Genomic DNA, 16,165 nt, shown 5'->3' with positions numbered 1-16,165 from the left:
TTTCTTTGAAGTGTATGGCAATGAAAAGTAGATCCTAATGTGAAGGATACATATTAAGTGATGCTACAAACATAAAAGTTGGAATGAAATCAAATAATTATGTTAAAGAACAGCTTAGTGACCCTCTGCTCCTGATCTGTAATATGCTGTGGTCAATATCTTTTCCTGTGTCAATGGGAGCTCATTAAGTGTAAATTCTGCAGACTGACTGAGCCATGCCATATTAGTGCTTGCCAAAGCTTGACATTTTTAATACATTAATAATATGTCTGTAATGTAATGGAAAACTATTAATCACAACTGGTTATGTGCCAGAAATTTAAGCTATAATTGGCTGCTTCTTGTCAAGAATGTCTGCCGCACAGTCCTGCAACTGCCTAATATTCAAATGTCTTGCACTCCTCTGCATTTTTCTTTGTCAGTTTTCTAAATTCGATCAATGGTGTAGTCCATAATTCTGTGTAATGACCATCATTATAATTCTGGTGTACTTTAATGAGAATTCGTTGCACTGGGATTGCTCTTGTGTCAGGAAATAGTACCAGGTTCCCATATGTTTCCTTAGTCACCAAATTTTTAACATAAATTTATATGGTCATCCTTCATTTTGTGATTCAACTGAGGCAAAAAAGTGGATGAAGACAGTAGTGAAGAATAAGCAGATAAGGGGGAATAATATTTATTGATTAAAATGTTATTAATCTCAGAATTCAAATATATACTTAAGGTATATTTTTAATATATTAAAAATTAGCTTGTTGTGCTCACTCATTTTAAACTCAAAGCAGTTCATCTCAGGTCTTTAAGAGTATATGGTGCTGATTAACATGTTGTTATGTATTTGAAACTAAGAATTTAAGTTAATATTTTCTGGTGTAGTAGATTTTACACTGCTTCAGTTATAATGCCTACTTTTCTCTCCCTTCCATTTCCCCTCCATGAAAGTGTTTGTTCTTATTATAATAAAGTAGTAAATGCAGTTGAAAATGCATCTAGAAAATGCAAATTTGTATTATTTTAATACCTTTTCAGATTATTAATTGTCAAAATGTCAGCTGCTTCTGAAAGTATCAACTTAAAATTACTAATGAATCTGAAAAAAAGCAGAAGGCTATAGTAGCCACATTTACTTCTCTGTGATTTTTTTTTCTTTTTGGTTTAAGATTTCAAAATGTACTGAGCACAATAGTCTTTACATTACAAAAAGAGGCAGATTCAAATCTGTAGTTTATACATGTTTAGACAAACTGCTAATTATTGCTTCATAGGAACTCAAATATTCAACATTTTTCCTAATAGAAAATATCACAAATTGCAGCAGTATGATAACATTTTATGAATTGAATATAATGAAAATTGCACTTGCATCCATAAAGCAATTATTATAAATTACTTTGCTATGGAAACACAATTCAACCATCTGTTGGCATTTCATAGTCTTTGTGGCTTAGTTCATTTTAAGATGGTATATTATTTAAATATAGTAGATTCCTTCTATTAGATTCTGTGAGGACAGTGAACTTCCATATTTAAACTGCTTAGTGTGAATTGAAGGGTCTATATGGTATTTCCTAAAATTGTAGGCTTGTCTTTTCACATTAAAAAATACTTAATTATTGGGACTGTGACGATATAAATCAGCTAATTAAGCAAATGCACTCTTCTTACATCTGGATTCCAAATATTATTGTTTGTTTCGATTTAGACAGTAATCTCTAAAGAGAAAAGTTGCCAGTTAAACTCACCAATGACTTGTACTCAGTATGTAGGCTGTATTATCAGTTAGCCAAAAGTACTTTTAAACAGTAATTTTTATTTTCTCTTAGAATTAGTGCCATATTATTCTGCTTCATGGCCTGTTAACTCACCCTCAGCTATTTTTATATGTGCATTTTAAATTGTGCGTTTTACTACAGAGCTTTTAGTTTTAAAGCAGTGTATTATATTTGCCTTTGGGACAAATTCCCTTCTTCTGTTACAGAGAGTAACTGCAAATGCAGATGTAATGGCTATAAAAAGATGTAAGAAAATAGAAAATTCTTATGAAAGGACAATTTGCTGCTTTGGTTTTATTTTTGAATATTTTTTTCAGAGAGCCAAGTTATCTTTATCACTAAATGCAACTAAACAAAAGATGCTAAATTCTTCTAATATAATGAGCAAATCCAAAGGGACAGGCTTGTGCCAACAATGCTGTTTTTTCACTCCAGTTAACAAAAGCTAAGAAATGTACAAGGAATTTGTAGATCTTTAGGGTCTCTTTGCCAAGAGACAAAAGGCATAGAAGTAGTTGTCACTTCTTTACCATTGTTATAAAAGCACTCATTTCCCCCATTGTTCCTCTGGAAGATTTTCCAGCACTACAATATATGAAGAGATGTTTAAATCTAGCTGCTTGCTTTCAGTTTTGTCAAGATGGGAATATAGTTTTTGAAGTGAAAACCTGTAAGTCACCTGGAACACAAACATCTGTCTTTGTTATGGAAGAGTTAAATCCTTCGTATCAAAATTCTTCCTAATGTGAATGATTTCTGTGGTTTGGTCATTCTAGCAAAGCAGCTGAGTAAAGGTTATCCATATTACACCAATTTGCTTCATATTGCGTCTAACCTCCCAAATGTCAACATATCATATATTTTGTAATGCATTGATTGTGGGACAATAACTCTTATTCTTATTGTTTCTAGAAGGGTGTTGGTGCCAGAAGAGAAGAATGATTGATGGGAAGCAGACACCGAGCGATAGACACTCGTCCTGTTGCTGTAGCTACTGATACCTCAGTGCGCCTGAGCATCCCTTGTGAACTGTGAGCATCAAGCACCCAGGGTTATTGGATGTACAATAGGAGAGCCATCGTTTTGATAAATCCTTATCTGCTACTGGACATCTTTTATAAAAAAACCAAGCTAGACCCAAGGCTAATAGATACGTTCTAGGACAATGAAAAAGCTGCAAGTCGTTGCTAATGCCTAGTGCACAAGTATGCTAGGCTTCCACCAAAGTCCTCAATATACCTGAACATGTGCAATATATGAACCCTTCACTTTTAATTTTGGAATCTACGTTGAAGTCTCATCTTCTTTTTCTTTTTTTTTTTTCTTTTTTTAATATACAAACCTACCTACGTACAGACATAGATAAGCTGCTTTAGTTACCACGAAGATTGCCAAGAATTTAGAGATGTATTTGTCAAGATTTCTGTCAATTCATGCCCTTTGGGTTACAGTGTCCTCAGTGATGCAGCCCTACCCTTTAGTGTGGGGACATTATGATGTGTGTAAGACTCAGATTTATACCGAAGAAGGGAAAGTGTGGGATTACATGGCCTGTCAGCCGGAATCCACAGACATGACAAAATATCTGAAAGTGAAACTGGATCCTCCAGACATTACCTGTGGAGACCCTCCGGAGACGTTCTGTGCAATGGTGAGACAACCTTTTTGAATTGCTTATTTCATGTTAAGTGCGGGCATGTTGTATGTGCATACAAATGTGGTGCGTGCGAAGACTCAACTCAGGCAATGAGCTGAATCTGCAGGTGGCAGATTTGTGCTAACAGGCTAGTTGCATTCTCAGTGGAGGCCTGCACCACCTGGAATTACAGTTTGCACAGTGTGATTGACACACTTCCTGCGAACCAAAGGTTTCACTGAGACAAATGCACTGAATATAAATGATAAAGCAAAAAGTCCAACTGAAGTTTAAATTTCAGATTGGAGACTGGGAATATGATTAGACCACATGTGATAGGTGAAGGATAAAATCCATTGGTAAGCCAACTTTACAAACATAAAGGTTTCTTCACATACATCTTTAAATGAAGGCTAGTCCTGCGTTCTCCAGTTCAAGGCTTGAGTAGATGTCATGGTTTTGCTCATCGGGAAACTGCTGTGGTTTGGAAATTCTTGGTTAGGAGACAGGAGCCAAAGCCTCATGAGAAGCTTTTCCGAAAGAGTTTTGTCAACTTGTTCAGCCTCTTGTTTGTAAGGGTTATGGTTTTCCAGAGAAAAGGCTGGAATATTGAAAATGTTTCCTAAAAAAGTAGTGACATGGAGCATGCAAATTCAAATACTGTCCTTTTGATAAGCAAAGTTAGATAATTCATTGTTTTCATGGTATAGAAAAGGCTTTTTCTGGGTGGTAAGGTAAATGCTATGTGGCACATTGAAATTTTTACTAGAGACATTGCTGAAAATATGCCCATAAGGTGTTAAGAAAAGACTTTGATCATTAAAATGATGTAAATCAGTGTGCTAAAGAATTCAAACAGTGTGTTCATTTGGTGTATGTTATTTTATTATTATTACACATAGGGTTTATTTGATACATGAACTGGGATCTCATTTTTCTCTATATAACAGATATAATGGTATGGCAGATTTTAATAGTATCCATACCTGACTTTATTATCTTGAACCTGGCCTGGCATTTTCAGGATAGTGAAACTATTAATCAAAGTAGCATCTGTTCACAGTCCCTAGTGAGTTAAATTAGCATAAGATCATCTTAGACCTAGCACTGCAGAAAAGGTTTTGTAACAGGAAACAATTTTGAGCACTAAAGAGTCTTTTCGCCTAAAAGCTAAGGGCTTGCCATTTTTCAGAAGTGCCTTTGGGGACTGGTTTGAATTATAGTCTAAACCTGATTTTGTGGAGAGTGAGAAAAAGAGCTTGGCTATTAGGTGTCACTATGACTAAAGTGCTCTGAAAGACTAAATATTTCAAAGAGAGGACCGTCTCTGGGAAGCAGGTATGTGCTTTGCAAAAAAGTTGCCTTTTAGAAACCAGAGACTCGCAGAAGAGGAATTTATTTAAACACATTAGGAAAACTGTAATAAATCTGTAAAAAAGAGCAGAGGCGTTTGTTGGCTTTATATAAGGTTTCTAATAATTTCTCATAAAAGGTCAAATTTAAGATCTTATTGCAAATCTAGGGGTGAAATGGCTGTTCAGGTGACAGGTGGTGCAATCTTCTAGTCCTTAGCAGAAGATAGTTCTGGGCCAAGTCTTAATATTATAAAGACACTCTATGTATTGGCTTGCATGCACTGCTAGCAATATGCCTCTTCTGGAATTGTTTAATAATTTACAGATCTAAGTAAAACAGCAGAGATCCTTTTTCAGAGTGCTGTTTGTACTTGCACAGGTTCTGTATGATGTGCTCAACATGTGATTTGAATGTGCAGCTTCCCTCATGTCAGCCTCTGGCAAGAGAATGCTTGCTCAGCACTGCTCCTGTCCATCGTGTTGAAGGGTTTACCTGGTGTCTTCAGCATACCTCTCTCTCCCATCTTGAGTGGGAAAGGGCACGTTATAGAACTTCTCATGCCTGCTTTTTACAGTCACATTGTCTAAGGTTCTTAAGCCAGTTCCTAGCAGTTCAGTGGCTAAGTGATGTTAGAGACCAAAAGAGATGAAAATGATATTCCTCAACTTTCTCAAGTGCAGTAATATATGTAATTTACATGTTTATATGAAACTCCATAAGGCAGTGTTTTAAAATACTGCATGCTACTATGATGCAAATATTCAGAAGCCTTGGTGGGTTTAAGTTGTCATTAAACAGAATTGTTTTTCAAGAGAGAGTGTGAGATTTGTGAGATGTTACCTATAATGCGTAATTTGGGCTCCTTAATGTACATTTGATTGGCATAACAGATTTAATAATCTATCCTTTAAATACAAAGTTTGGGACTGCTTGTATGCATATTATATACCAAGTCAAAGATAGTGACCTAATATAGCAACACATCCTCTCTCCAGTTTTGTATTTTCCATAAAATTCTTTAGTATAAGGGTTCCTGACACAAGGCTGTAAAGCTGTTTCAGGATGCTGTCGTATCAGACCTGTTTGGGTGCTCCTTAGCCCAAGGTCTAATGGGAATCCATAAAGTCATTTGTGTTATGACTTTCACGTTCTCCCCTCCTTGACATAGGCATCCATACCTGCTCCCTCAGAGTCGTTATGGCCTATTACATCAGGGAAGCTGCCATATAAGCACAATCACTGCTTAGCCCTGATATGTAAATGTTTGCTGCAGAATGGTTTCAGTAATCACTTACTCAGCTAGTGACACCCTTATTAGCTGTGACTAGCAATTCTGAGCACCAAGGGGACATTTGGTCAGAGAAATACCCTATAATTCCCATAGCCAATTTATCTTATATAAAGTTGAATTTCATTGGCAGTGCACTGAGAGCCTGTACTGCCTTTTGCATCACCTCCATCATTATATGCCAGTGACCATCCATGAATGCTGCATTTACTTTAGAGTGAGATTTTAGAGAGAATGGACGGCATGATTCCATTTAGATCTCTGCTTATTAACCTAGGTAACCTGCATAATCCCTCTTTAATGTCCCAGTCATTTTAAGTTTTTGTATAGTAATAGTACCAGCATTTTAAATGTTAGTTTTTTTGGGAGATTTTGCCATTTCTGTTTTATGATAGTAGAATAGGGGAATAGAAATAGATATACACATATACATGTATATGCATGAATTTTGTATATTGAGGCCATACATTTTCTTTTTAATTTAGTTTGATATATTCCTTGTAAGTTGTTGATGGCTAAAAAAAATCTGTTTTTGTTAAGGGGGAAGAATATGAAGGGTAGAGGAGAGTTAAGCATTTAAAACATTTTTTTAGTCTACGATAATATTAGTATAGATTGTGTCCTTCAGCTGTGTAAAAGCTTCAGGTAGCACAGCTTTGTCAGAAAATACAGATCATCGAGTGACTACAGTTTGTTTCAGCTTGCATAAAGAGCAAATATGATGATCTGAACCTGGGTGTAAAGCTGAAGTGACAACACAAAGCTGTGACTTGTCCTTTGCGTTTAGACAAACTTAGTTGTCATATCTTCATGCAACACCCCAGTAGCTTAAAAATGGCAAAATTATCTGCAATTATCTCCAGCCTGTGGCTAATTTTCTGGATAAGTTAAACACAAGCTTTCAGAAGAAGCCTACAGATGGAAGAAGTCATAGGCGTTTGTACAATTTATGACACAGAAGTGCTGATGACGGTAGAAATGTGAGCCCTTGAGTGCAGCTATGGATTTCAGAGCCAATCAAAACTAAATTAGGAAACAAAGATTATTAAAATGTCTTCTGTGCATGTAATTTTGGCATAATATTATGAGGTGGACATTAAATGCTTCCCTTGGAGACCTTCGGCATCATTAATGCAGCACGCCTTTAATTACATGTAGACTCATATTACTAAAAAATGGAGAAAATAAAGTACTCTGAGGTGTAGTTAGCAATACCCTCATTGTGTTTACTGAAATAATTAAAAGGAACGGTATAATTTTTCTAAATAAAATGTCAGAATTTGAAATGAAAATGGATTTTCTTTAGGAAATTTACTAATGTGTGCCTGTGCTCTTGATAGGCATTTATTCAAGCACCAAAGCAGATCTATTAATGATCATTCCATATTGCGCTATTTCCAAATGGAATCCTATTAAGAAAAAAAAAAATTTAATTACTGTAAGCATTGTGGATAGAGCATATTTCATTATGTTCAAATGGAATTTTAAAAGTAGTACAAAAGCCTTCCTGTTTTATTATTTTAAAGGAACCCAGCAGGATGAGTGAGTGGTGATGGATGCAGTCTCAGGGCTACCCATAACTTACATTTCTGACTTGACATCAGCTCAGGTTGCCATCTGGTGGCTATCAGGTAGCCTTTGAGAAATTAATTTGATAGGTTTCATTATGTTTTTAATGACAAGGCATTAATACCAATTTTCCAAAAACTGGAAATAACATTGACTTATATAATAATCAAAAATCTTAAAAATTCACTCTGTTCACATGAAACATAAGTTAATAAATGAATGAAGTTTTAATAACAGTGACATCTTTCATTTGAATTGATTTATCCCTGAATTATGCCAGAATGAAATTTTTAAAAATCTTCAGTTCCTTCATTGTTAACACTTCATTGTTTAGTTCATTGTTTAGACTTATTTCTAAGTAAAATTTAATTTATGTTTGCAGTGAATTAAGTTCCATGGAGATCGGTCTCCTGATACAGCACTATATCAAGTATTCCCTTGTTAAGGAGCCAGCAGTAGCTCCCTGTTACCTATGTATCAAGTCTAAAGTACTCTACATGGTTTTTAAATCCAAGTGTTTACAACCTTATTTCCAATTACTTTCCATCAGGACCCAATGGCATTTCCAAGCGATTTAGGACTGGCAGTCTCACTGGAAGGGACACTGGATTTGGGTTGAGACTTCACTGGCATAGCATGCATGGTTTATGTGGAGGCCTTGAGAGGGAGCTGATAAAGATTATGTGGGGCTAGCTAAACCTAAAACCCGCCTCATGTCATTCATTGTTCCCAGACAGTGTTCTCTGTGTGCTCAAGTGCCCTTGCCTCTGTTGAACTAATGCGCAGATATAACTCCAGACTACTGTATGTGGGATGAAGTGAACAGAACATAGAGCACATGCAGAACCTGGTCGTAGTGCTGGTGGTGAGAATCAAAATAAAATGACATATGGTCCCTCCTTTGAAAGGAAGCAAAAAAAAAAAAAAAAAGAGTCCTAAGCAAAATTAATATATAGGGGCATGTAGCCAGAATCTGGGGACAGAGGCATAGAAGTAAGACCAGCACTCAGAGTTTAAATGTGAATTACTTTGCTGCATATTAAAGGGCCACTTGGAAAATACTTCTGGTAGCCAAGTTCCTGATATTAAACTGTGTCTAAAGAAGATGATAGGAAAAAAGGCTGGGTGCAGCAGATGCTGCTGCTGCTGCTAAGTTGCTTCAGTTGTGTCCGACTCTGTGCGACCCCTTAGTCGGCAGCCCACCAGGCTCCCCTGTCCCTGGGATTCTCGAGGCAAGAACACTGGAGTGGGTTGCAGCAGGTGAAGGCACAGCAGTTAAATCACACCCTAGTGGCCTGGTTAATGGTAGATTGACACCTTATATGTGGCAGAATGGAAGAGGAGCAAAAATTCATAGGACTAATAAGTTAGATCTGTGTGTGCATATGTGTGTGTGTGTGTGTGTATTTCATATATCTGGCACTCCAGCTGTACACAGAGATGAAGAGGGGCATTTAACTGAATGCGCATATGCAAGATTTTAAAGGTGAAACATGAGACTTCAGCATAATTACTGCCTTGTAGCAGACAACTTTGAATTGCCTCCTTCAGTTCCTCCAAGATTTCTGCTCTAGAGAAATACCACTTTAAAAGTGTTGAACTCGTGTCCTTAAAAACCCCCATAGTCTGTCTGGATTGTTTCGAGGTCTCTCAGGCATATTCTGTAGACTTTTGGTGCTGGGGCTAGTTCTACTTAGCTCTGGAACTGTGCCTGGGTCTTAGGCTGGCATCTGGATCCTCTGACGTTAGTGACTAGTGTCATCACACAAGAAGTCCCTCATCTCATGTGTTTTTCTACCAGGACAAACAGAAGACATTCCTTTTGCTTGGAATAGCCTCCTTTTATCCATATTCCACCCATCCTTCAAGGTCTATATCAAGTTGGTTTCTCCGTATACTTACTGCCAATTTGATAATTCAGTTGGTAAAGAATCTGTCTGCAATGAGGGAGACCTGGGTTTGATCCCTGGGTTGGGAAGATCCCCTGGAGAAGGGAAAGGCTACCCACTCCAGTATTCTGGCCTGGAGAATTCCATGGACTGTATAGTCCATAGGGTCCCAAAGAGTTAGACATGACTGAGTGACTTTCACTTTCAACATCAGCTCAAGTCAATCTCTTGACCTTTTAACTATGTAATTAAAATATATGCCCATCTATCTACTCTACTATTCTGTAACATTTAGCAATTCATTCATCTTATTGATTTATATACCCACATACACATATGTTTCCTGCGTTTACTGTATCTTGACTCTTGATCTGGACCACTGTATCCTTTAAGTGAGATAATACGTGAGACAGTCTCCCATACTCTCTTGATGCAGAGTAGGAGCTCAATAGAGACTGTATATTGTACTGCTTTTCTATCTCATAGCATTTACCATAAATCTAGGTCAATTCAATTCAATTCAGTCACTCAGTTGTGTCCGACTCTTTGCGACCCCATGAATCGCAGCATGCCAGGCCTCCCTGTCCATCACCAACTCCGGGAGTTCACTCAAACTCCGGTCCATTGAGTCGGTGATGCCATCCAGCCATCTCATCCTCTGTCGTCCCCTTTTTCTCCTGCCCCCAATCCCTCCCAGCATCAGAGTCTTTTCCAATGAGTCAACTCTTCGCATGAGGTGGCCAAAGTACTGGAGTTTCAGCTTTAGCATCATTCCTTCCAAAGAAATCCCAGGGCTGATCTCCTTCAGAATGGACTGGTTGGATCTCCTTGCAGTCCAAGGGACTCTCAAGAGTCTTCTCCAACACCACAGTTCAAAAGCATCAATTCTTTGGTGCTCAGCTTTCTTCACAGTCCAACTCTCACATCCATACGTGACCACTGGAAAAACCATAGCCTTGACTAGACAGACCTTTGTTGGCAAAGTAATGTCTCTGCTTTTCAATATGCTATCTAGGTTGGTTGTAACTTTTCTTCCAAGGAGTAAGCATCTTTTATTTTCATGGCTGCAGTCACCATCTGCAGTGATTTTGGAGCCCCCAAAAATAAAGTCTGCCAGGTAACAAATACATAATAACATGTTTTTAACTAATTAATCAATTGATTGAATATAGTATTTGATTTTCTGGAATGTTTTCTGTTTTGTGAGGATTTTTATCATGAATCGTTTTTTCCCTCAGTAAATTAAGACACAAAAAATTTAGCTACTGCATTTGGGCAGCTTATAATGATCTCAAAAGAGAGACGAGAGAGAAAAATCTACTTTGAGTTTCAGCACTGAAAGTATGTATGAAGAATTTTTTCCATTTATATTGAAAATATTTTAAAAATGTTATTCCAATAAAACATTTGGAAAAGATGAAAAACCTCACACTCAACATTGAAATCGTTTTGTCATTTTTCTTATGTCTTCCTCCCTAAATATAATATACATTTTGTTTTACAAAGTTGGAATCATGGAATAATGTCACATATAATTTTTCATCTTTTTTTATTTGCTAATATAGCTTTATTATTTACTTATATCATTGATATATTATTAGAGAATATGATTTGATAGTTATAAATATCCTATTATAAATATATAATATTTAATCATCCTCGTACCTTGATGACTTGATGTTATTTTCATTTTTTTTTTTTGGCTATAATGCTTTGATGAACATATATCAGTATAGTTTTCTTTATTAAACCTACTCTTCTTCTCCCATATTAAATGCACTTGTTTTTTGATGGTGAGTTCATTGTTTTGTGTTTAGTTGAGGCTAAAGGGTTGGGCTGTATTCTTTTGTTCTCAAGAGTGGAATCCTACTGAATGGAAAGGACAGAGCATTCTCTAGTGAATCTTGAGGAAAGATATGTGTGTGTTAGTTGCTAAGTTGTGTCTGACTCTTTGTGACCCCATAGACTGTAGCCTGCCAGGCTCCTCCGTCCATGGACTTCTCCAGGCAAGAAGACTTGAGTGGGTTGCCATTCTCTTCTTCACGGGATCTTCCTGACTGAGGGATTGAATCTACATCTCCTGAATTGCAGGCAAATTCTTTACCATCTGAGCCACCAGGGGAAAGAGGTGTTAGACTTTTATCAAGAGACTCAGGCAGGCCCCTCTCTCTGGGCCTTGCTCTCTTTTCTCTGGACATGAGAGAGAGCTTCTAGAGGTATAAAGAAGATAGTTTCTGCCACATGGGAGAGAGCAAAAGTCGGGAGACCTGTTTGGGAACAATAAGCTGAAGATGAGCAAGTTACACCTTGTGAACTATACTTGTGGCTTTAAAACTTGGGTTTAAATTGATCCACAGTGAGAAATGCATTTTATATTGCAATGCAGTAAACATTATCCTAATCAGTTCAGTTCAGTTCAGTTGCTCAGTCGTGTCCGACTCTTTGCGACCCCATGAATCGCAGCACACTAGGCCTCCCTCTCCATCACCAACTCCCGGAGTTCACTCAGACTCATGTCCATTGAGTCAGTGATGCCATCCAGCCATTATCCTCATACACACAACCAAAACAAAAACTGGGAAATGATCCTTATTCTTTAATGTGTGCTATACCCTCTGACATTTTATCTTCTTTTATATTCTTTTTCCTTTAGCAATAATCGAAAATTACATATTGATGGTTACCTGCAAATTACAAATAGTATTGTTTTTGAACCTTACATAAATGGAAAAATTGGGTACACATTATTGTATAGCTTCCTTTTTTAAAATTTAACATTATATTTCTGAGATATTCTGTATATAGTATTCTACCATATGAATATCTGGATATTTCTTTAATCAATCTTCTATTTGTAGACATTTAGTTTATTTTTTATATTTTAAGGCTATTAACTGGGGTCAATTTTAACTTCTGTCAGTTTTCCAGAAAGATAGTTAATTTTTATTTCCTCTAACATTTTATGAAATGTCCTAGTCACTAGACCCTCATCAGTACTGGGCCTCTAGTCTTAAATTTTCTTCTAATATAGAGTCTTAGCAGATAAATTATGTAGTTTACCAGAAAGGATACTGATGAAATTATCCTTATTACAGGCACCTTTTCTGCCATGATAATAGTTTTTAAAATTTGGCACTGATATACAAACATATTGGAAGGTGAAAATGACATTTTATTTTTTAAAAATATATTTGTTTGCTTATTGAACAGATTGATTTCTTTAATACATTTATTGGCCATTTAAATTTTCTTGTTCCTGATTGTAGTAGTTTTATTCCTTTGTACTTTTTCCCCTTTTCTAACTTTTCTATTGAAGTCAACAATTAAAAGATATATATTTGGGCCTTTTAAACAGATACCACCCATTTATCAGTTGATTGAGTTCAAAAGTGAATATCCTTTCTGCCAGAAAAGTAGGTCTTGTTTCAGAGAATTTTCCATACCCTTTATTTGTGGAAATTTTATGTAATCTTGCCCTGGGCTTTGATATCAGGGGGGCTGTCATCTCACAGCGAGGAAATATTCATCTGAGTGCTCTCTTGAGTCTTTTGTTTCTAATGTTAAAACTTTGAGAAGTTGTCATTCACTCACAGTAAAGTGTTCCTGTCCACTTAGAATCGGTGCTTTTGGAGACAGTTGCATAGTTAAACAATTCCTTGTATAAAGATGGCTGGTGTGAAATCTGTTTTGGTTTTAGTTCCCCAGACCAATGGGCAGACTAACTTTCTTTTTCTTTTTTCCTTTCTCAGACTAGCTTTTCATGTACCATTTTTAGATTTCAGAATTTCTTTCCTTACAAAAGGGGAAAAGGATAAAAGTTGTTTCACACACATCATAATGGAAAAGAACTTATACTGAGATTGGCAGGTTGTAGGTTTCTTCTCATCTTTCTGGGAATAGATTCTCATAGTATCAGTTCCATGAAAATTAAAGACATGAGCCGAGGAAGAAACCAGAATTGGTTTTCATTCTTTGACCTACTTTGGAATTGACTTCTAAAATATTAAATAAAGAATTGAGCTGGATGCTGTTTTAGTGCAAAGAAATAGCCCTTTTGGTCCAGAGGGTTGATGTCCATTGAGAAGTCCAGCAGCTGACACTATCATCAGGTCATGTCTGAACAGTGATTTTTTACCATTCTGTATAACTTTTTTTGTTTGTTTCCTGTTGTTCTTTCCTTCTTGGAAGTGATAAAATGAAGTCGAATATGCTTCTAAGCAACTCTCTCAAGGGAGAGGAGAATCCAGTGTATGTGGTCAGTACAGGTTACAGAAGAGGCTCTGTGCATGACAAAGAAAATCTGCGGATGACCACTCTGAGGTTGACTGTGATACTTGGACCATGCCATGTGGATTTTTATTTCAAAATTTAGGAAAACTAATCTTACATGTAGTGTTAGGAAACACTGTCACCAATGCATCTACAGTTTGACAGGATAATGTTCTATTTAGTCATAATTAGATCACTTTAGTTGGAGAAGGCAATGGCACCCCACTCCAGTACTCTCTCCTGGAAAATCCCATGGATGGAGGAGCCTGGTAGGCTGCAGTCCATGGGTCGCTAAGAGTCGGACATGACTGAGCGACTTCACTTTCACTTTTCACTTTCATGTATTGGAGAAGGAAATGGCAACCCACTCCAGTGTTCTTGCCTGGAGAATCCCAGCGACGAGGGAGCCTGGTGGGCTTCCGTCTATGGGGTTGCACAGAGTCGGACACGACTGAAGCGACTTAGCAGCAGCAGTGGCAGCAGCAGATCACTTTAATAGTGCCTAGCATAGCTCTGGCCTGGAAAATCCCATGGAAAGAGGATCCTGGTGGGCTACAGTCCATAGGGTTGCGAAGAGTCAGACACAGCTGAGGTGACTTAGCACACACACACAGCACAATGTTTATACATAGGAGTTCTTCATGCATGCTTGATGCATTTAACTTGCGGAATGATTTTACAAATAACGTTATTTACCAAGAACTTTCCTGATGTCATGCAGTGCCCTAAACACTTTGTTAGTTCATGTAATTCTCAGTTTTATCATTATTCTTATTCAATGGGTGAAGTAATTAAGACAGGATGTTAAGAAACTTTTCCAATTAAGTAGTGGGAACAGATTATGTATTGTACTGCTGTGCTCAGGTGCTCAGTTGTGTATGACTCTTTGCAGCCGCACAGACCATAGCCCATCAGGTTCATCTGTCCATGGGATTCTTCAGGCAAGAATCCTGATCCAGGGCTCAAACCTGTGTCTCTTATGTCTCCTGTATGGGCAAGTGGATTCTTTACCACTAGTACTACCTGAGATGCACAGATATAAATCCAGGCAATCTAACATGCACGTCCTACTTTTAAACTATACTATAAATTACCTGCTAATTTTATTTGTAGTATGTGAGATAAAATCATCACAAAAACCTTTTTAAAATCACATTTATAACTGGGACTGTAAGCTACAATACTATGATTTTGAATTTAAAAAGCCTTTTATCTAAAATAAACTCAGAAATTTGGATTCTGTAAACAGAGTGTATGGAATGTTGGAAATACACATTATGTAATGAGTGTCTTCATTCGGGGATACGAGAACCAATCAACAGTGTTTGTTTCCATTGCTGCTTCTTTTCCATTAATGTGTTCATATAAATGGAAATAAGCTGTGAGAAATCATAGACAGCAGAGTACATGTTGTATTTACCGTCTAAAACCAGAATAATAAGTTAGCAACTTTTGGCTAGTTAACAAAACTGTGTTCTTGTGGGTGAAGTGTTGAGAAAGTAGTTAACGTGATACTTTTGAGTTTTTTTTTTTTTTACACTATCAGTAACAACTGTTATATAGCCAGCTGCCTCCATGCTGTCTCCACTTGGATGTCTAGTAGGCATTTTTAAATTTCACATGTTTATTATAGAACTCTTGATTTCTTCTTCCCAAATCAATTCTGCTTCTGGTCTTTCCCATATCTATAAATGGAAACTTATATTTATCTAGTTACTCAAGATGGAAAATCTAGGAATCCTCCTAAACTCCTTTATGTCTCTAACAACACATATATATTGATTCTATTAGCTAAGCTTCAAATATATCCCAAATCAGACCACTTTTCGTCATCTCCATTACTAACAACCAAGTTCTAATCAGCTATATCTCTAGGCTGCACTTCTGCAGTATCTACTAATTGGTCACCTTGCTTCCCACTTTTTTCCTATTATTAAATTCACATATGTTTTATAATATATATATTTTATATGCTTTCTAATTATTGCATATGTTTTATAATATAGACAATGAAATTATAACAAAACATAAAATATATAATACATATTTATGAAATATATAAAATATACAATGTTTTATATGGTATATATAATTATATTATATATATTGTTATATTGACTTCCAAGGTGGCTCAGTAGATAAAGAATCTGCCTACAGTGCAGAAAATGCAGGAGGTACAGGTCCAATCCCTGGAAGATCCCTGGAGGAGGGCATGGTAACTCATTCCAGTATTCTTGCCTGGAGAATCCCATGGACAGAGGAGCCTGGCAGGTTACAGTCCAAAGTGTCGCAAAGAGTCAGACACGACTAAGCAACTGATCATGCATGCACATATTATGTATATATAAATATTATATGAATATCATATAAATGTATAATTAGT

At 36.7% G+C, this 16,165-nt stretch overlaps 1 protein-coding gene across 10 annotated transcripts in view; it reads left to right on the top strand.

The window, feature by feature from the left end:
- Window positions 1-16,165, top strand: part of NTNG1 (netrin G1) — a 369,174-nt gene that overhangs the window by 5,493 nt on the left and 347,516 nt on the right. For all 10 annotated transcript variants that reach the window (XM_027536349.1, XM_027536357.1, XM_027536358.1 and 7 more), the window contains exon 2: window positions 2,688-3,426. In XM_027536349.1, coding sequence (XP_027392150.1) covers window positions 3,181-3,426 — 246 coding nt within the window. In that variant the 5' untranslated portion in view covers window positions 2,688-3,180. The remainder of the gene's footprint in view (window positions 1-2,687; window positions 3,427-16,165) is intronic.

The sequence above is a fragment of the Bos indicus x Bos taurus genome, chromosome 3 (genome assembly GCF_003369695.1).
Source record: "Bos indicus x Bos taurus breed Angus x Brahman F1 hybrid chromosome 3, Bos_hybrid_MaternalHap_v2.0, whole genome shotgun sequence".
NCBI lineage: Eukaryota > Metazoa > Chordata > Mammalia > Artiodactyla > Bovidae > Bos > Bos indicus x Bos taurus.
This window is presented reverse-complemented; position numbering and strand designations above follow the sequence as displayed.